This window comes from Puntigrus tetrazona, chromosome 17 (assembly GCF_018831695.1).
Source record: "Puntigrus tetrazona isolate hp1 chromosome 17, ASM1883169v1, whole genome shotgun sequence".
NCBI lineage: Eukaryota > Metazoa > Chordata > Actinopteri > Cypriniformes > Cyprinidae > Puntigrus > Puntigrus tetrazona.
In genome coordinates, this window is record NC_056715.1 from 17,786,495 (window position 1) to 17,808,327 (window position 21,833).

Below are 21,833 nucleotides of genomic sequence, written 5' to 3' on the forward strand. Positions count from 1 at the left end.
TTTCGGGTGCTGCGTAGCTCCACTGCGGCTCTCATCCGATGTGACTTGCAGATGACGGCGCTCTGATCTCTGGACTCGCATCGCTTTGCGACTTTTTATGCGTCCGCGTCAAGCATACGCAGCCCTGACCTCCACGTGCTCTCACACGCGACCGCCGTCTCCTATCCATCCCGCTTTATTGCCACCGGCGGCGGGACAGACAGTCGGCTCTGTGCGCTCGGTCGCGGCCGAACGACTCCGGTGATGGAGAGGGTTTATGGGAGGGCAGCGCGCCGGAGACCACCTTGACCTGTCCCTCCGCAGACCCCGGATCCCAACACCCAGCTCACCTCAGCTCTTGAGTTATTATCATAATTTCTCATGGCTCCATGTTTTACAGAATGTTTTGTGTTTTATTGCCTGGGAATCGGAGGCAGGAGCGGCAGCGAGCGCCGGAGTGATAAGAAAAGCAGTCATGTGAAAAATGAAAGGGGCCACATGTCCGGCAGGGAAAGGAGTGAGGGTCAAATAATAAAATACATGACAAATGCGCCGGTGGTATTTCATGTTCAATGTGAAATGCACACACAAACACACGCGCAGCAAATTCACAAAAACTCATGAATACAATCCAGATCAAAAGACAAATGACAGAACGGATAGTTGTGCTCCTAGAAGCTGATTGGTGCTTATTTGGAGCCTGACAACGATTCAACGATTTAAGCGCATGGTCTCACGTGCACTCGGGGCGTTTCCAAATGCATGGTTTAAAAGGGTTGTGTCTATTCTATAAGTGTTGGATGTGTTTTTGGGCATAACGTGGAATAAACCAATCAGACTCTCCTGTCCCATTCCCTTTAGGAGAGAGATATACTCTTTAAACGATGGGAATTTTACTGATACACGCGATGACATTTTATACATATTCATGCAGCCTACACATTTCACCTCATAGTTATGACTTTTTATTTCATATTCTCCTCACAACCCAAACAGATTATAAGCGATTTAGAGAAAAGGATGGATGGGTCTTTTTATACGATTATCTGAAAAAAGTCAGAGAATCATATAAAAGGTTTTTCAGATAATTGCGTAATTCTGACCTGAAGTAGTCTTTATTCTGTCGTGATTTAAAACATCTCATGATTGTGAAACATTAAGACAATTCTTTGCCTTTTTTATCTCAAATTATGACAATTTCATAATTAAATATTTTTGCAGAATTATGATCTTATTATTTTTGACTATAGTCTTTATTATTTAGTGTTTTGGAAAATGGAGGTGGAGCTATCCCATAATTTTGTCATAATCATTTTCTCATGATCTCATAATTTCTTTTTTTGTTTTCATAACTATGACTTAGTATGTCATAATGTCAGTGTTGTCATAATTGTGACTTATCTCTTTTTTATATGACTGTTTTTAACTGTAAAATTATCACTGACAACTTTTTTTTCTCATAATTATGTATTTTTAATCACTTTTTATTTCATAATTATAAATATTAAAGAGGTCCTAGAAGCTGACTGGTGTTTTAAGTTATCTATTTGTATTGGTCTCTATATATTTTGATGTGATGTCACATTATATTTCTCCGTTCATTGCTACAGAAGACTATGAGTAGTTTGAATTATTTAGTATTTCTGGAGGTGGAAACATTTGGACCCTGTCGATTATTATTATTTCATGGATAAAACAAACAAAAAAAAACGAACCAAGAAGAGCCAAATCTTTCATGCACTTTAACGTAAAAGCATCTAACCGCTGTGATTGGACAACACAAGTCTGCACTGGTGTGACAAAGTCGGAGCGGTTCCGAATGAGCCGTTTTTACAGTTTAGTTTCCATAAATGCTCTTTTTCATACATGTTTCCGTAACGAATGACTGCATTATCCCCAAAGAACGAGGACAGTTTGAGTCTAAGCGCAGTAATATCCCTAATGCATTTACACATATACGAAGTCCCGTGCTTTCTCGTAGCCCACGCCGTGAGGAAGCACACAATACGGCCCCTGATGAGAGGTCGGGACCGGGGGCAGGTATAAGCGCGTGCTCATAACATCCCGTGACTTCCACGCTTGGTCACGTCTGTCTGCACCCCTCACTCTCCCATATCTCTCAATCTGCACATTTTCTTACGCTTTAATTACACGGCCGTATATTGCCCTGGGCCGTATGGACGGCCGATACTGAGAGCAGATAAGATGGAGGAGCTTCTGTCACCACCCAAACATATTAGAACGCCACCAAAGCCAATTATCTCCATTCTGAACGACAATTAAGCATCCGACTCTATCCGAATACATGAATCCAGACCCAAGGAGCTCCGGCAGCTTCACTTTTAGGGCCAGAGGGCATTTTTAATAAAAATGTATGACTTCCCCCTGGTTTGTTTTACTTGCTATGAAAATGAGAGACAGGGGGGAAAGACTTCCTTCTGATTAATAGGTCAAGAGTTTTCTTTTCTGTAGTTTTTTTCGTCAAGCGTGCATTAAATTAATCAGAAGTGACAGTAAAGACATGCATAATATTACAAGCGATTTATATTTCAAATAGAATGCATGGCAGAAATACTGGACAGCATAACATTGATAATAACTGGAAATGTTTCTTCAGCAGCAAATCAGCATATTAGAACGATTTCTGAACAATCATGAGCGAAGACTGGAGCAATCATGCTGGAGTAACAATCACAGCAATAAATCATATTTTACAATATGCTCACATAAAGAACGAGCTATTTGGAATAGTAATGTTTTGGCACGAAGCCTTTTTGAGCAGAAGAGACTTTTAAACCGTATCGTAGTTTATCAGGTGTAGCTCTCTCGCACAAAACAATCACTTGTCTTAAAGAAATAGTTATAAGCAAAAATATGTTTTTACAAAGTTGCAAGCTCACGTACATGTTTTTGTTGAATATCTGGGCAAAATGTGGACTAACTCAGCTGCCCAGAAGCTTGGGTTAAACTTTTAACCCAGCTGTTGGTTGCTGGGTTTGTCCATATTTTACCGAGCGCTGAGCTGTATTTAAAGTCATACGATGTGATTTCAAGTTTTCTTTCTCTTTGGAGTGTCATAAGCTTTTAAACATGCCTCCACTTTTCTACGTCATGGTGTGAGTTTATTTTAATAACACCATTTGAATATTGACACAAAGAAAGAAGGCGGAGCTATTCTTCAGTCTGTAGTGTCGCTGAGGGCGCCATGTTCTGGAGACGCTGTGTTTCGTTGTGAAAGTGAAACTACTTTCTTTGTGCTTCTAAAAGAGGACACAACTAGAAATCAGTGTTAAGTTATATTCACAACACAGTTCCAGAAGAGCTGAACACAAATATTAGTGTTCAGAGTGTTCAGCACATTAACAGGGAACTGATTCCTGAATCTATGCTGACTCTGAACAGAGACTAGAAAGAGACTGATTCTCTACAAGAACAGTCTGCTGCTTCTGACTCACAACCTTTAAGCAAGTTACGCTTTCTTATTTAAAGAACCTGCTACTTACTATTCAAACGTGAGTTTTTAGCAGCATAGAGTAGTGCTGTTTGTTTGTTGTTTCTCCGCTCACAAATGAAGACATGAAATGTGTTAAAAGACAGTATAAGTCATCAGTAATTATCCACTGGATGCAACAAATGCCTAATTTGTAATTGTGTTGGTGTCATAGCGTCACACAGCATCACGTTATAGTACGGAGCATAACATTTCCTTCACACGCTTGAGGTATTCGGCCAATCACAACACACTGGATATTTGGCCAATCAGAACGCACCTCGCTTTTTTAGAACGATGAGATTTGTACAAATCAACCTGTTTCAGGAGGAGGGGCTTCATAGCAACATCATATATACCCTTTAACCCACAGCACATAATGCAATGCAATTCAGTGCTGATTGAGGACTGAAGAAATAAAGGCTCCTCAGAAGATGTGAGATGTTTTGGAGACTTGTGAAGGTCATTGCTCGGCTGAGGAACAGTGAAAGTAAAGCTCCTCAAAAGATCCTGATGATCAGATTCTTCTAGAAAGTGATTGATGGAGAATCAAGTAAAGCTGAGCTGCTTCAGTCCAGGAAGTGTTCATCTCAAATATGACTGCAGTTATTCTCACGCTTACTTGATCAGAATCAGTCCAGAGTTGACACGAGAAGCAGCAGCTGAAGCTGGGCGTTTGTACAATTACACTAAAAGAGCTTTTCCTGGATGAACAACTTTGAACTATCAGTCAGACGTCAGAAAGCATGGAACAGATTGAGTGGGAAGTTTTGATCACGTTAAAATTTGAGTATTAAATATGATAAAGTAGCATTCGTAGGGTTAAAAAGTCACACGGGTTGTGAACAACATGAGGGTAGTAACTGATGACAGAATGATCATATTTTGGTGCTGTATCTCTATAATAAGCCATAATCTTGAGTACAGTGGAGCTGCAAAGAAAGCAAGATGGAGAGAGATAAAACGACAGAGACACACAGAGAGAGAGAGAGAGAGAGAGAGAGAGAGGTGACTTTGAGGAGCTGGACTCAGTTTCATGCCAAGCATCTCTCTCTCTCTCTCTCTCTCTGTCACCTAATCCTCAGTCCGACGGGTCGGTTATGGGAGCGTTTGGTTGAGGCGGGTCAGTTACCCGCTATCACAGGGCTTTAATCTGAGCGGCCGCCTCCTAAACTGGCTGTGAGCGCGGTGCCAGGCGCTGGCATCCCTGAGAGAGACAGCTAGAGGTTGTCTGTACATGGATGGGCACTTCACAGCTCGGCGGGGGGGGAGGAAGGGGCATCGCGGCAGCTGCTCGGGGCATATGGGCAGAATTCATTAAAAGAGCCCAAAAAAGCTCATGTGTGGAGAGAGAGAGAGAGAGAGAGAAAGTACAGCAAGAGTGTGTTTCTGTGTGTGCGGATGTATTCATGTGCATCACAGGTTCTTGAGAAACGTCTTGCATCACACTTGAAAGTTGTGCTAGACCGCGAGCCACTTCATCCTGATTCATCCCACTTTAGACATTCTACTAACTAGAAGTAACTTTGCAAATACTCGTCAACAACTTCACCTCTATTAACTCTTAGAGTTGACTGTTAAGGGTTAGTAGAAGTTTCTGATGGCCAGTATGTAGTACGTTGTGCACCAATTAACATAAAGTGTTAGAAGATATTAATCAGACAGTCTACTAATACTCTAATGACTGCTAGTTGACTTGTAGTTACAAAGTTACTTACTGTTAGTAGAAAGTGGACTATCGATATAAAGTGTTACCCTTTGATAAATTATTAAATCATATTAGGAAACAGAATAACCTTTTATACTTTGTTTACATTTTTAATTAAAGTTTTAGCCATTTCTGTCATGTTTTGTCATTTGAATTATTTTTTATTCACATTTTTTAAATAAGAAAAATAAGTGCCATGTTATGATTAAATTATTAATTTAAAAAAACCTAAAAAAGTGTTCACACTGTGTTTATTTATAGTGCTAAATATGTTATTTTAGTATTATTAATTAACTATTATAATATTAAATTCTTTTTAGCATTATTTAAGGTTTAGCAAGTGTATGTGCTTTTGCATTAGTTTTATTCATATTTATATTTTGCCCTGAATTAAATGTATATTTCAGTTTAGTTTTTAGCAATTTAAGAACTTCAGATTCAGTGTGTTTCAGTGTGTTAAACATTTAGCTACATTTAAGCTGTTAAAAACAATTTAAAAAACAATAGTTTTACTTATTAATAACGACAACGTGCAACGTGCTACTTTTAATTGTTTTTATTTTCAATCATAATGATAGATCCTCTTTTAACCTTTAAGCCATTTAAAAACAAATACACGATACACAAGATATATACTAATGATTATAAAAACGTACATTTTTCTAATAGTGACATTCGAATGCATATATTTGATGTTCTGTCTGAAATGAAGCATGTTATTGTGTTGATCCACACGGTGTGACAGAAACGCAGGAAAGACGCTCGTGAGAACAGGACGAGCTCGGATGGTCGATGGTGTGGTCAATAACGATAAGGCCGGCTTGCTCGGATGTGCAAAGTTCATTTTAACTCAATCAACTGGATTTTAGTTTTCCCGCTCATTAACCTTGGATTTGAGCCTTTTCCAGATACTACAAGCGGTGACAAATGTCTCCCGATTGATCCAGTTAAGAAAAGCAATGTTTCTGGGTTTGCAAGGTTAACCTTCACGACAAACACAGAGAGTAAGCGACGACGCACCGCCATCGTCAAGAGACACATTCAATGTGAACAATATTTTCCTATCTGAACACGCGACGTGTAAATCCATCCTCAGGCCACAGGAAGTGGAGACTGATCTTCCCGCTCTCCTTGATCCCATTCCGTCTGGAGTTCAGAGGAGACCTCGGTGAACAGATGATCCCAATCCCAGCCCACGTCCTCCTGAAAACCATCACAACAGACGCTGCTTTCACTCCAACACTTCTGACCTGCATCTGATTTCCATACAATGTGATAAAGTCAGTCGATCTCTAAATGACTGCACAACGTAGGAAGGAAGGAATAAAGTCGATTTTATGATTCGTGGGGCTTATTTCACTTTCTTACAATGAGAATACAGCACTCAAATTTTTAAATATTTTGATTGATGTCATTGCATAAAGAAGAGAGAAGGTTTCTCCAAACGTCTTTTACATTTAAACTGTGATTTCAACTATTTGTCATCACTTAAAAATGTTCACACTGTATTTATTTACTGTGAAAAAACAGTGGTTTTTAGTGTATATATATATATACACACACACATATATATTTATATATACTTTGTCATTTCTGTTAATTATTTACTATTATTTTATTCTGTTTTTGTTCTGTTTCAACTCTATTTAAACGATTGCAGTTTTAGTTTAAAATGTGTCAAACATGCCTTTATATTTTGAGCCTGTTGATTAAAATGATGATTTCTCTAAACATTTAAAATCCTTAAAAAAAAAAATGCATACGATTTAGACATAAACTAAATATTATCAAAAAGCTGAAAAACACACTGATATTCCATATACGCAGATATTAAATTATTACTCACACATTGTTTAATATCTCGGTTTGGATAACGTCACAAGAAATGTACTTTTATAAAAGTAATCACGTTTGGATGAATTATAGGCAGTTTTATTGTGCTTTTATTATTATAATTTTGATGTTTTTGGTCCTTGTCATCAACGGACTGTCATTATGTAAAAGAGAGAAAGTTCTTCAAAACATCCTTTTTGTGCTCCACATGATAAGTCATACAGGTATGAATGAAGACTTCTGGGTGAACTGTCCTGTAACACACCGTGAAGAATGCTGCTGGTGGTTTCATAAATCTGCTGGACTGACCCTCTTCCACGGCCTAGAAAGAGCCGGACAGACGCTATATTTACCAGAAGAGCTCACCTCTCTCACCTCCTGCTCCGGGGCTAAAACCTTCGTGAGCAGTTTCAGGTCAATCTCTTCATCCTGAGGAACATTCAATACAGCCAAAACATGAGTCAAGCCATCGCTGAGAATACTGAAGTCAAAAACACAGATGCTGAAGCACATGAAGGATGAATTAGGCTGTGACTTCATGCTTTGTGTTTGTTGTAAAGGAATGATGGGTAATGATGGGTCTCACCAGGGTCTGAAAGGCTGAGTACTTCATAAGGTCGTTGTCCAGGTCTCTGTAGGTCATAACTCTGTTCACCTGGATACTGCAGACAGAAAGCCTCTCGTGTAAGTATCTTGTTTTCTCGATGATGACTATTGTTTGGACTGAAGGATACCTGGGTGGAGCGGCGATCTGCATGGTGAGGTCTTCCTCCTGAACCTCCTCCAGGTCTGGAATCACTGGGATGTCTAGAAGATGTGGGTGGAACGTGTTAAATCTTGTTAGAAAGTACAAGACACTTCATATAACTATTATAATATTATCGTGGCCAAAAGAGCTTGACAAGCTGCTACTAATGAACACGTGCATTTCGTGGTTTAGATGTTTAAGTCTTTAAAAGTAATCCATCTATGTGATTCCAAGATGATTGCAACCATGTGATTGAGTTAACGCTCCAAAAACATGCGGTAAAAGAGCTCAGCTGATGAATAAATGTCCTAAGCAAAATAAGATAAACAATAAATACAACTAATACTTGAAATGTGCTGCCGTGAACTCCAAAGCAAAGGTTCTCCCAAAAATAAGGTTTTCCTATCTTAACTACCGATAGGAAAGTGGTATTACAGGAAGCTCCTAACTTGACAAAAAACCTTAGGACGACCCCACAGAAAGCAACCAATCCAGCTAAGATTTGTTTCTGTAAAATACGAATTTCTAAAAAATCCTAATTTAATCTTAAGTTAAGAGCTAAGATAAGAAACTTTCTGTAATACACCAGCGGGCGTCAATCATTCATTCGATGATTGATCAGTAGTGTTTCAAATACGGTAACAAATTTGAGAATAGAGGACACTTTCTAATTCTTTATTAACTACAACTTGTCCCTCAGTACTTTCTTAATTGCTGCTTATTAATAGTTAGCGCGGTAGTTGTTAAGTTTAGGCATTGGGTAGGATTGGGGATGTAGAATAAGGCATTAATATGTGCTTCATTACTACTAATAAACGGCTAACATCTAAGTAATATGCACGCTAATAAGCAACTATATTAGCTAAAACAAAGCATTACCGCAAATACTAACTTGTTATAACTGACAATTACGTGCTTATTACAGTCAGATAGATTTCCTGGCCAAAGCCAGCTTTGTTGATCTCGGAGCCTGATTATGCATTTACACCGACCACGCGAGCGGCATAAAGTTTTTCTCGAGACGCACTCGGCCATATGCTGCAGCTACCGCCGGGTGTTACAGCGAGTTGCAGCATTTCCCACAATCCCCGCAATCATCACAGATGCTGTCTGTCTCCTCGGCGTGGCTCTGTTTATATTGTGTGTGAACTGGCGTTTGATTTCCTCCCTCTCTGCGTTTCTCTCACTCTCGCGCTGACATCCTCTTCCGCGCTGCCCCCTGTCACGGCGACCAGGCGGCCATGAATATTCAGTGATCAAGACAGTATCTCTTCCCGCTGTGAGGTGGCGCTCCGGCCAGGGGCTCCCCAGAAAGCACCCCCCCACCCCGACACACACTTGCGCTCGTCCCGGCGCCGAGCATTTGGGCCCTGTCAGCGGCAGCCACCCTCAGGACCCTTCAGGCCAGAGCGGCGACCTCCGTGTCCATTCGGGCCGGGCCGGGCTCCAGGCGCGCAGGCCTGCCTGCGAGCCCATCTGTGTGGGGTCGGAAGTCACGGCGCGCCCTGGCAGGAGCCGCGGTGCCAAGAGCCGCATGCCCGCTGCCCGGAACAGTGGGAACCCGCTTTAATTGGCAAAACTCGACAGGACAGAGCGTGGCAGCGCTCCCAAAGAAGGACAAACTTTCACAGCCCTTCTCCTCTTTTTGGACAGACTTTTGCTGGAGTGCGTTCAGGTGTGCCGTGAGAGCACACGTTTACACGATCGCCGTCAAGCACAGTCTGACAGCGCTAAGAAAGTAAAAGAAAAGCTCCGTTAATTAAAGCAGAGGCTGATAAATAAAACATGAACAAAACTTTGGTCGCAAGGACCGCTCAAACCTGTTCAAACACGACAGGAACAATAACTACTAAAACAAGCTCACGTTCACTTCGCATTCAGCACTTTTTTAAGAATTCGTCCACAAACATCATCGCATTATTTAAAGGAAGTGTTTTAATTGGGAAAAGAGCAGAGAAACAGTATGAGGAAAACTGAAATAAAGCTTCTGCGAACGAAGGCTCCTCAGAAGATCCTGGTGATCTGTATCAAGTAAATATTACTGAGGTTATTTTGACACTTACTTGATCAAAATCAAAAAGCAGAACGGAGCCGAAGCAGCAGAAGCATGCATCTACGGTTAGCCTGCTCCAAAAGAGCTCTGACGGATTCAAAAAAGCAACAACTCTAAACTATCGATCAGTGGAGGACAAAAAGTAAAAAAAAAAATCAGCGGCACTAAGGTTTTCAGCACTGAATAAATTAGTATATTAGTATGATTTCTGAAGGATCGTGTGACATAAAGACGACATCAGAGAAACAAATTACATTTTACTACATATGCACGTAGAAAAACGTTGAAATATTTAACAGTATTACTATTTTTTACTGTATTTTTGATTCTGTAAATAATAAATGCATACTTGATGAGCAAAAGAGACTAACAGTAGCATATATTGCGCAAAACAGTATTTTTTCATTACACTGAAAGACTTATTTATAAAATATTTTATGACCAGTATTATTTCACTGAGCTCTCGGTTCGCACAAGAAAATTCTCCTCTGCCTCAGTACCTTACGACGCTTTTAAACGCTCCTCCTCAAAGTCTCAAGGAGATAATCATGTTCAGCTTAAAAGTAATTTTTAATTCTCTCTCAGACTTTCCGAATCCTGTCACAAAAGCCACGTTCAGTTCCATCTCCCTGACCCTCATAACAAGCCCCGTTATCCTACATTGATAACTTCTTCCTTTTCTCTCATTTTTAATTAAAGCTAATTAAAAATGCCAGCCTCGTTTAGTCGCTGACAAGATTCATCTGTGTTCCTGATATACAAATAAATGCAGGCGCGCACGAGCGCTGCTTCATATTCATGAGCGCGAGGTGACACCGTCTCCTCATTTCTAAAGCAGTGCGTTCAGCAGATTCGGGCCCCCGCGAACCCCCAGTCAAATTTAATGGTCTTAGTGCAATGACATCAAAAAGCCTCTACGTCCAGCCTTCGCAAACGCTCCACTGGATCTCAACTTTTACGAATAATGCACCATCGACACAAACGGGCCAGGGTTCAATGTGAAGCGGCGGCGAGGTAAAGCTCTCGGTATGCAAACGCCATGATTAGGAGGTGAGAGAAAACAACGGGTTTTAAATGAGGTCGCCGTGCCACCTGTGACCCGAGGTCGGGAGGGAATCGACAGTGATGTCAAAGCGCCAGAAACCGCTTTCTGATGCTGATTCGATCAAAAAGTCACGTGTCACGCCTTTCTGAGATCACATTACGTTCTGATGTATTCATGAGTTTGAGCAGCTTTTTCGTGAAAGAATAAAAAAGATCATGATGTCAAGTTCAGAGCCGTTATATTAATACTTGGTAAAGCAGAACCTACACTAGAGCACGCAACATGCATAGTGTGACTAGATTACTGACATCGATAATATTAACGATGGTAATAATCACGTCTGTTTTCACATCGTGGATGATCACATTCCACAGATTGTTTTAAAGGAAGGACCCAAAGAAAAAGGAAGATCTGAGGTGTTTTTGAGCAGTAAGAAACCGCGTAGCAACCAGCGTAAACACCCTAGCAACTGCATCGCAAAACCTTAGAAACATCTACAATAATGTGAATTTATCAAAAGCACTAGTTATAGGATGATTCATTTGATATGGACTGTTATTAAGTATTATACATATTTAGCTTTATTTAATATTTTAGACTTAAAAAAAAAAGCTTAATGAAAGTTTTAGAATTTTTGTGCTTTTTATTAGTTTAAGCACTTTTACATGCTCATTTTAAGTTACAATAAGGTTCATTAGAACGATCAGTTCTTCTACAGCATTATTAAATCTCGGTAATTTAATAATTTACTAATGCATTATTAAAATTGTGTTTGTTAACACTAGTTAACGCACTGTGAACTAACTATTAATGGCTCTTAACTAACTAATAAATGCTGTAATAAATGTGTTGTTTAGATTAGTTAAGCTATTTTAGCATGTTTTTAGAAAGCAACCAGCTGAGATGCTTTTTATACAGGTTATTTTATTTCAAGCGTATCAATAATAACTCTGGGATATGATGACGACATTTAAGGAGGTAAAGTAGGTCTTAACTGGTTTGGTGTAGTAATATTTCTGAAACTGACTCCCTATGTTTTAATCAAACCTTTCTGTCTATGCAGTAGAAATATATGTATTTTTAAAACAGTGTTAGGAGACTAGAGAAAATAAAGATGGGATGCGATGAAACAAGGTAGTCGAACTTCAACACCCACAATGCACTGGGCTTGGGAATACAAAAATGGAGAAGTACCCAAAGTCCTGAGGCTGTCAACATTAAAATGCATCATCCGCTGGACTTTTGCTGAAAGTTAAGTTCAACAGGAACCTCACGCTTTCAGGCGTTTTAAGCTTAGTGCGCCGTAAGTGTTTCTGTGTCGCGTGAAATAGCGTTTATGAACGTGTAGACTTGATCAATCACAGCAGCTGGACGATTCCTGAACGAGCCGCTTTATCCAGTACCCTTCTGGAACGTCACACAATAAATGATCAGCCATTAGCTCGGGTTCTGTCTGGATCCTGAAAGCTGTGGAGTGTGTTTGAAGTGAACCAGAGAGGAGTCATCTACTCACCACTTTCATTGTCAGAGCCCTCGGGGGTTTGTGGCCTCAGTCGCCGGCTTCAGACAGGGAACAGACAACATGTTAAACACAGGAGATCAGGGACAAATACTGCATCCAAGAGTAACACGCACGCACGCACATACACACACACACACACACACACACACACACACACGCACGCACGCACGCACGCACGCACACACACACACACACACACACACACACACACACACACACACACACACACGCACGCACACACACACACACACACACACACACACACACACACACACACACACACACACACACACACACACACACACGCACGCACACACTTCGGTCCAGTTTCCGAGAGTCCCAATTTGAGATGAGAGATACAGCTCAGAAAATATACATTTAATTATGGCTTCAGAATTGATTGATTCAGAATGAATGATTACTGTTAAATAAGGAAATACTTGCCGGTCACAAGACAAGAACTATCTAGTTTAACAACAATCTTTAGCAAAATGAATGGGCAAATAAAACAGCGTTCAGCTGATCGCTACAACTATACCGTGTGTATTGTGATATACGGTTTGCACCAGTGATCTGGTCCCTATGTCAACTCCACCATCACGTCTTTTAATCAGAGTGATTGTTCTTGCATTAACCAAGGACAATTTCAGTACGGTGGTAATTTCCTCCTTAAATCAAGAGCATAAACAAAACGTTCCCGTTTCTTGAGATTTCCGCTTCTAATCACTGCGTGTCAAACTGAGACAGTAAAGGTGGAAACTCACTCCTCCAGCTCTTCAGCGGCCGGCCGGCGTCCAGACCTGTGGAGGACATCACAAATCACCAATCGGCTGGTCTGCTGTAACCTGCTCTCATAAACAGCACTGCATCATTTAACCGGCTGGAATGACAACATTTTACTCTTTAAAGATCATCCGCACGCTGTTTCAAGCTCTGAAAGGACACATTAGACCCTTACAGGTATACAGCATTACATCTACGAGGCCTATTGTAGCATATTTAGGTCTTGAAAATAATTAGCATGATAAAACTTTGCTGTTAAAAGTGTCACACAATCTCCTCAATGTCATCTCTGATAGTTTAGAGTGATAGTAAAAGCTCCTTTCGTTTAACTGTACAAACGTCCAGCTTCAGTCTTCTTTCTGTCCAATCTTGACTATTTTGATCAAGTAAACATCAGAATAACTTTTTTTTTTTTTTTTTTTTTAGAGAGGTCTCAAATCATCAGGATCTTTTGAGGAGCCTCTGAAACATCTCACGTCTTCTGAGGAGCCTTTACTTCTTCAGCCCTCAATCAGCATTGAATTGCATACTCGAATCATTTAAAGCTCGTCTTTCTAAAACATGATATTAGAGATATAAAGTGATGACTAATGTTTATGTAATTTTATATCAGTATCTGCTGCACTGTTATAAAGATCTCATTGATTTCAATTACAATATATTTATTTATCTTAGGTTGAGTCCAAAGCAAATTGATCAGATTCCATCTTTTCCTTCATATATTCTCACTATATCAGACTATACAAACCATAAACTCTCAACAAAAAACACATAATGCAAACAATTTGTTTTATTGAAGTAAGCTTCCATAAAATGTTGATTTTCTCCAGTCATATGTACAGGGTTGATTTTTGCTGGTGTTGAGCGCCACCTAATGGATCTCACGAAGTCCTCGATATAATCACGGCACCCAAGTCAATGCTCTACGCTAACCCGAAGATATTTCACAATTAAAAGATGCAATCTGGTTTTATAAATCGCCGATATCCTGAATCTATTGCGCATTCAGAGATTGAACCGTGTTCATCATTTCCCAAAAGCTTGGATACTGCATTTCTGTGTCAAATTGAGCTTCTGTAACCTTAGCAGCAGTGCAGGGTAATAAACAGTCATCAGATGCTGATAATCAGGTATTAGCGCGTCCGGCTCCTCTCACGAGCCGCTAAACACCCATTACGGCACTTTCCATTAAGACCCATGTAACGCAGCGCTATAAACACGGGAAAACTGTCTGGAAAAAGTTGTTCGGGATAAAATATATTGTGACAACTTGGCTTCAAAGCTTCATCAATAAACTGACAGATCATTTAGTGTCAATTAGGAGTGATAGATCTGCAAATCCCGGGATTTCTGCTGTGGGATTAGCGGGAACAGAGCGCCGGTGATTGAGCACAAGGGGTGACATTGAGATGAAGAAAAAGTCCTTGTCTTCTTCAGAGGGGACGATTACTTTGTTTCAGAAGGAGAATCAATGCGTCGAGAAGCCCTTTAACACCTCCCAGCCGAGAGAATCAAGATAAGTTTGGCAGACGTGCAGAAGTGACACTTTGACCTTTCCTGAGAGACGTGTGGAGTTTGTTCATTCCTCGCTATCCGAGCCAAAGACAGTGTTAACATGCTAACATTTCTCCGCTCCGTGTAGAGTGTGTTCACGGTGTACATCAAGCACATTTACTTCTGTTGAGCTGATGCATTTCCAGCGCTAACGCTGACCATGATTTATTTGAAGTTTATATATTTACACAAAACTGATTTAAAAAAATGCACAAATGTTTTGATATATTTACAGTGACTTAAGACATATTAACTTTATCAACACATATGAAATGAATATTGCATCAGTTAATGACATGCAAAGGTTTTTATACACCATAAATGTAAAACGTGTTGTAAAACATCAAATGTTACTTGTATTTATTTATTTAAACATTAAATTGACTAGCATTTGAAGTCCAACATTATTGATTGATGGTACTATTTATTTTTATTAGTGGTATGTTCAAGATTTCGAAAGAAAAGGTTTTATATAGACCTATTCATCTGTGAATCCTAAAAAATACAATTCATGACGGTTTCATGAAGGACAACTCTCTTAAACACTGCTCAAAATTAGAAACCTTTCAGCATATTAGTATGATTTCTGAAGGATCATGCGACACTGAAGATTAACAGGAAGTATCAGGTAAACGCTGCTCTCTGCATGTACAGAAATTATATGTTTGGTACATATACATTCAGAATTTGTAGCTGGATTGAATTAATTCAGAATGCTGAAAATATGTCCAAAATATGGGCGTTTCTGTGTTCTTACGTTAGTGTTTACAGGTGAATTACTGAAAGAAACGCTGGCAGTATGAGTGATCATAATGATTCTTGTCGGTCCAGCTAAACTCATTTAACAGGAAATGACACCATCACGTGGCGACTGGCCCTCACTGCAACAGGGACCAGAGCTAATGGGATTTTAGGGGCCCACAGCAAACCCTACAGCGCTGATGATGGATTCACTATAAACTGTTTTAAAGGTTAAAAATAGATGAGAGTGGATATAAAATTATACCAACGCTGTTGAAAAGAACTACAGCAAAGAAATAATAAAACCACGATGAGAGAAGAATTATGAAATGGATGCATCACTTAAAACGCTGAACTGAAACACTGCTGTTTAGTAAGGTTTTATGAAAAAGGGCAGTGTGTGGAGCATTCTCCCATTTCGTAATGAACTTCTCAGGAAGACTCACTTGGCAGAACCGGTTCCGGAGCTCTCCTCCGCCCATCCTCCCTGCCGACGGGCCGGCTTCGGTGGAGGTCCCTGAGATCAGACACACAGTCAGACTTCACCGCTTTAACTCAAAGTCCAAAAACATAAACCACAGCTTACTAATAAAGTGTCCCGAAACAACAGCTTCAAGATCAAGACAGGCGCGTGCTACAAAACAGACGTCTAATGATTTTCCGTGATGACTATTTTCCGTACACTTGGGTTTTAATGAGTGTCTGTGTACTGTGCGTTTGAAGCTGATTTATCCCGAGTACTGTACGCACACCGCCTGATTAGTTGTTCCACGTGATGACAATAGTGTCCCAGGCCCTTGTTTGACAGGAGAAAATGAAACTTACCGTTGTTCACCCAAAATCTCAAAATTAGCCTGTGATGTACTCTCCCAAAGGCGATCTTTGGTGCCTTCTTTCAGACAAATCCAATCAGAGTTATGCTGAAAATGGACCTGGCTATTACAAGAGTTTTCATTGGAGGGGGTGGTTCAACAGTCCAAAACATGTCCAGTAAAGTGCATCCATAGTACAACGTGCCTCACTCGGCTCCAGTGGGTGAATAAAGGCCTCCTGCAGCGAATCCATGTAAGATAAACATCCTTATACATGTCTATCTGTCCAAATATCAATTACATCTACCTGTCTGCCTCCTTGAACAGTTATGACAATATGAATAGTGGTGCGATGATAAATCTATTTACCTGATGCATGATTTGAAAACTGCTTGCTTTCAGTTTACACACACACACACACACACAGTTTTCTTAAAATATCCACTTCATCCAGTTCAAAAAGAGTGTTCACAGTCGTTTACATTAATCTTACCTCTTAAGTAAAAACCTGAGGTGCAGTATATTTATCCACTCAGTTAAATGCACAAGTAGTCTTCTTCGTGAACGGTAAAAACTAGCCTAGAGTGCCATCTGCTGTTGAAAACTACGTTTAGAATGGATTCAAGAAAGAATTGTGTTGCTTTAGGAAAATCAAAGAATTGCTCCATTAACTGATTTATCATTACACCCCCATACATCATACATAATACACTTTTCTGTCATTTTATCTAGCCGTCATAAGCAGCTGTTCCAGTGGATGATGTAGGGTGTATGCAAACCATAATGCTGCAAATTAGAACTACAAAATTAAGTTTCGTAAAAAAAATATGAAAAGAAATATATATATCTTACTGAGAACTTAGCAAAGAGAAGGAAATGGGTTGTTTTGCTAAAATTTGAAAATTTCACTTCCTTTGCTCCTTTAAAGAAAACTTTGCCAGACTAGTATATCTCCACACATACGTCATCAATCCAGAGCAGCTCTCAGAGAAAAGTGTTTATTATTTGATATTTATATTACAAAGTCATATGGTTTCACCGCAGGAGGCCTTTATTCACCCCCCGGAGCCGCGTGAGCCACGTTTTTTTATAGATGTGCTTTATTTGACGTGTTTTAGTCTGTTAAACAGAAGCACCCACCCACTGCAATGATAACAACTGGAATATATTGATATGGAGGATATGGTTAGACATGCACTGGATGTAGGCAGCCAACTTTATATAATAAGCTGTAATACAATATAGACGATATGATTAATATGGATAATATAGTTAGATTTATTGAAGGAGTGCAGGACCCCGGGAGAGCTCTGGAGGGGTCTGAGTGGTATGTAAGTGTGGGAACCGCTCTGGCCATACATGACCCAAAATAGCTTCACAGGGGAAAAAAAAAATCATTCTTTCATTCTGAAAATAGTCAGCTGGGTTACGGCGGCGGTTCTGTGAGCTTTAAACTGACAGAATTCCTCGGGGCGCAACAAGGGTGGGCAAGCCGCAAGAAAAAAAAAACAGATGCATTTCTCATTACCAAATTGGGTCTGCAAAACAAGCCAGAGGCCTGCAGGAATTCAGTTACTTTCAACATAAAAAACACAGCAGAGCAAATGAACTTCCGTTCCTGGGCTCCTTCACAAGGGCCATTGGTAAATCCTGAGAGATGGCGGCGGGGGGTTGGGATGCGGCGCGTACCGCCTCAAACAAGATGCTTCGAGTCAACGAGTCATTTCGTGCGACTCATTGAAAGCGGAGAGAGAACAAGGGAAGTGAATGAAATCCCTGAAGACAGCGCTGGGTCGATCTCTTACAGACTGTAGTCCGTTACGGTTTACAAGCTACATGCTAAAAGAAATTGTAGCTAGGTTACTCGTTTTAGCTAATGTATTCTGACTACTTTTAGATTACTTTTTTATAAAGTTAGTTTTAAACGATCCATAAAAAAAAGCAAAGAGAAGGAACGAATGCAGTTATGGTAAGAACTGTGAGTTGTGGCAAGACATGACGTTTCATGCTTTTGATATAACTGGCATACAAATAAGAACGCATATGCAATGAAGAAAGACGCATAAATGACTGTGCACACCTTCTCATCATGTCTTTAGTAAAACCTTTGTAAACAGTTGGGGTTTTTTACGGTAAAGGGTTTGCGCTGCCGTTAGCTGATAGTGAACCTGGTCTTTATATATAGTTTTTAGGAGGTAAGCACCGATGCATTCATTAGTTTCACTCATGTTTATGATTTTTGAACTGTAAGGGCTAGAAATAAAATTCCTCTGATTCCTGAAATCACGAGGAGAGCGCCATCTAGTGGTCAGGAGATCTGCTGTTGCTTACAGCATATGATCTCTTTGGGCAAAAACCTCCAGACGGGTCTATTTAGATTCAAAGCGGCATACTGAACGAACACAACCCAATTTTCCCATGTTGGCCAATTTGAATTCGGCCAAAAAAAAAATTATTTTAAGAAACTCGGCTCCACGGCCTGAAAGTACTCAAAATGTTTGGTGAAAGTGGCAACTTGCGACAAATCATAATGAAAAAAATACTTTTGATGATTTTTGGCTCTGTTTCCTGCCTTTGACTTCTGGGTGAACTGTCCCTTTAAGGGATTTCCCGTGATAATGCTGTTCAATGCATTCGTTGGCCGCATCTCACAAGACGTTACTGAAAAGAAATGATGCCCTAAAAGTTGTGCCAAAAGACTCTTGACATGGTGGAAGAACGTAACTAAAATCACCATCATTAACACACACTGCTTCCCAATACCAAATACTATAGGTAAATGTTAACTACTACTATTTATATTAGATATTATTCACTGTTAGTTGTTTGTTTAATTATAAGTTGCCAGGTAATTCAGTCAAAAGTGCAAAGAAGCCACTCTGAGATACCACATTAAAATCAGGCTTTATGAAACATAACGTGAGGAGATTTTGCTATTTGATAATAAATAATTAATGAGACCAAAGACCCCTAAAACCTCGAAACAAATATTCAAAAAGATGGTATCTCTATTAAGCTTTAAGGAGCAGGAAGAACTGCTCTGTATTTAAATCAATTATTTCAACGACCGATGATCAAAGGGTGAATTTATCAAAAGCATCGGTGTCGTGAAAGGGGAATGTAATACATATTTAAAGAAGGAGCAAAATTAAACACTGACTATCAGGACATGGAAAACAGGCCTGTCACTCTTCATGCCGGAAAAATGCATTTCATGTAGATGCGAGGTCACGGGGGACTTGAGAATCCTGGTTTTACGTCGGAAAACGCAGCCTAATTTGGAAAGTTTACAGAAAAAAAAAAACATAGCTAGAATTCCGAGCAGAATTCACGTACGGCTCTCGGCGCTCTTGGGGACAAACCAAAGATGGCATGCCACGGATGCCGATGCCCTGCAGTAACGCTGCGAGACCTCAGCAAATATGCCTCGAACAATCCTTAGTTAATGTGTAAGGGAGAAAGTTCACCGAGGGAAAGCTCCTTAAAATAGCGCACGCCAGAATAAACCAGCGCTCATGGCTTTAATAGCGCCTCACTCGCCTCGAGAACAGCCTTTTACTGCATCAGCCGTGGGTTAAGTGTGTGAAGCATGCATTAAAACTGAATATATATTTTCACACCCATCTTGACATGCTTAAGTGTTGGTTTTAACAACACTTTTTGACAAAACTGACTTCCTGATTAAAATAAATCAATAAAATACAGCCCTACATGGTATATATACACATACTGAACTGTGACAAAAACCACCAGAAAAAATATTTACGCTCTGAACTTATATATATATATATATACACACACACAGTATATATACACATACTGAACTGTGACAAACTTTTACCACCAGGATAGAAATATTTATCGTTCTGCTTAACTAAACAGCCAGAATTCTGTTCGACACATGTTTATATATGTGAATAAAAACCTGAATTAAATGTCCAAACTATATTTTTGAACTATCCATGATGCATATTGTTGCATTTTGTATTGCAAAGTATTGTCAGTCTACATCCCTATTGTTCATTAACGCAGGGCGCACCTTTATTATTTATTATAAACGTGATAATCAGCTACACAATGACATCTTAACTGATGCGGACTGGAAAAGAAGACATGTCTGTGTGAAGAAACATGGAGCATGTTCTTCAGTCCAGATGTGAACTGACCTCTGCTGAGTTACTGACTGATGAAGATGATCTCCTCTGACGAGAGTCTTCAGCGCTCATCATCTCGGCTGCCTGGCGAGCTCTTCTGCCTGATCTGGCAACCTAATCGATATCATCACAGTCAGGCAATCTGGCAACAGCAAGCTGCTCTACATCCCAGAATGAACGCGAAAGGAATTATATTTTGCTAAAAGAAAACGTAGCTTGCTTTAGAACAATCACAAAATGTCATGAGCACTGAGGACATTCAATGCTCACATTTACATTACTGCAACAACAAGTATACGGAAAGTATTCAAATACATATATACATACATATATATATATATATATATATATATATATATATATATATATATATATATATATATATATATATATATATATATATATATTGGCAGTATTTGCTGTACTTCCTTAATTTCTGATGTAAACATATATTTAGTACTGTGTTGTATCTGGATGTCAGCGTGGTCCACGCCGACGCCATTACTGTTGCTATAGCAACACGACGCGCGCGCTCTGTTTACACGCGACAGAAGAGGAAGAAACGCAAAGCGCGCGTCCCCTTCATCACACAGACAGCACTAACTCGTGTTCTTTCCGCTCGTCTTAGTTGAGTGACCTGCAGGACATCACGCGCAGCTGTCCTGAAGCACGGGCTCAGAGTCTCGGCTCGAGGGGCTTCCTGTGAGGTGCCTGCTCGCGTCTTACCGTTCACGGAGCCGCGCGAATCTCGGAAAGAGCTTAAAGGCTGTTCGACTCACATTTTTAGCGAATCCGCCGTCCGCCAGCTGAAGACCGTCGTCCATTTCTAACGGAGCCGCGTCCCGGAAGTGACGTCACGTCGCCCCCGAGCTTCGTCACGTCTCCATCGTTGGACACAAATGCGCGATTTTCAAGCAAAAACTATTTTTTTGAGGGGGGGTTTCTTCTTTTTTGCGTTCTTATGTAGCCTATTTGATCTACATGTAAAGTTGCCCAGGATTTGATGCGTGTTCGTCCTTCTTATAGGCTATATGAAATATATATGAAAGAGAGATATGAAATATGGGAATATTAAGAAATAATGCAAACTCATCTTTATTGTTCATCCTTTCTTTAGCCTACTTGGTGTTCAGTGGTTAAGTTTTAGGACTTGTCATAGACATACAATTTCTTTCTTTCTTTGCTCATCATTTTTTCTAAAACTCAAGATCATATTAGCAGAGTATAGCAATTTAAATACACATAACGGAAAGCAAAAGAACTGTCCCTGAGAGAATGTGGTGTGATCGTGGGTGATTTCTGGGCCTGTCCGTGGGACAGTAAGCGGACATTGAGGGCTTTGACATGCACTCATGGCGTATTGTTTATTTTTGTTTTTTAAGGGATAGTTGGTTGCATGCCAGCCATCTGG

General features: G+C 40.0%; 1 protein-coding gene across 1 annotated transcript; it reads right to left on the reverse strand.

The window, feature by feature from the left end:
• Positions 1–5,718: 5,718 nt before the first annotated feature.
• Positions 5,719–21,663, reverse strand: LOC122361798 (intraflagellar transport protein 43 homolog). Its single transcript, XM_043262799.1, has 9 exons — positions 21,202–21,663; positions 20,435–20,536; positions 15,903–15,973; positions 13,143–13,178; positions 12,370–12,416; positions 7,745–7,817; positions 7,597–7,672; positions 7,377–7,439; positions 5,719–6,380 (listed from the first exon to the last, which is right to left on the reverse strand). The coding sequence occupies exons 1-9, from the start codon at positions 21,244–21,246 to the stop codon at positions 6,270–6,272; spliced, it is 624 nt and encodes a 207-aa protein (XP_043118734.1). The 5' UTR covers positions 21,247–21,663; the 3' UTR covers positions 5,719–6,269.
• Positions 21,664–21,833: the final 170 nt, after the last annotated feature.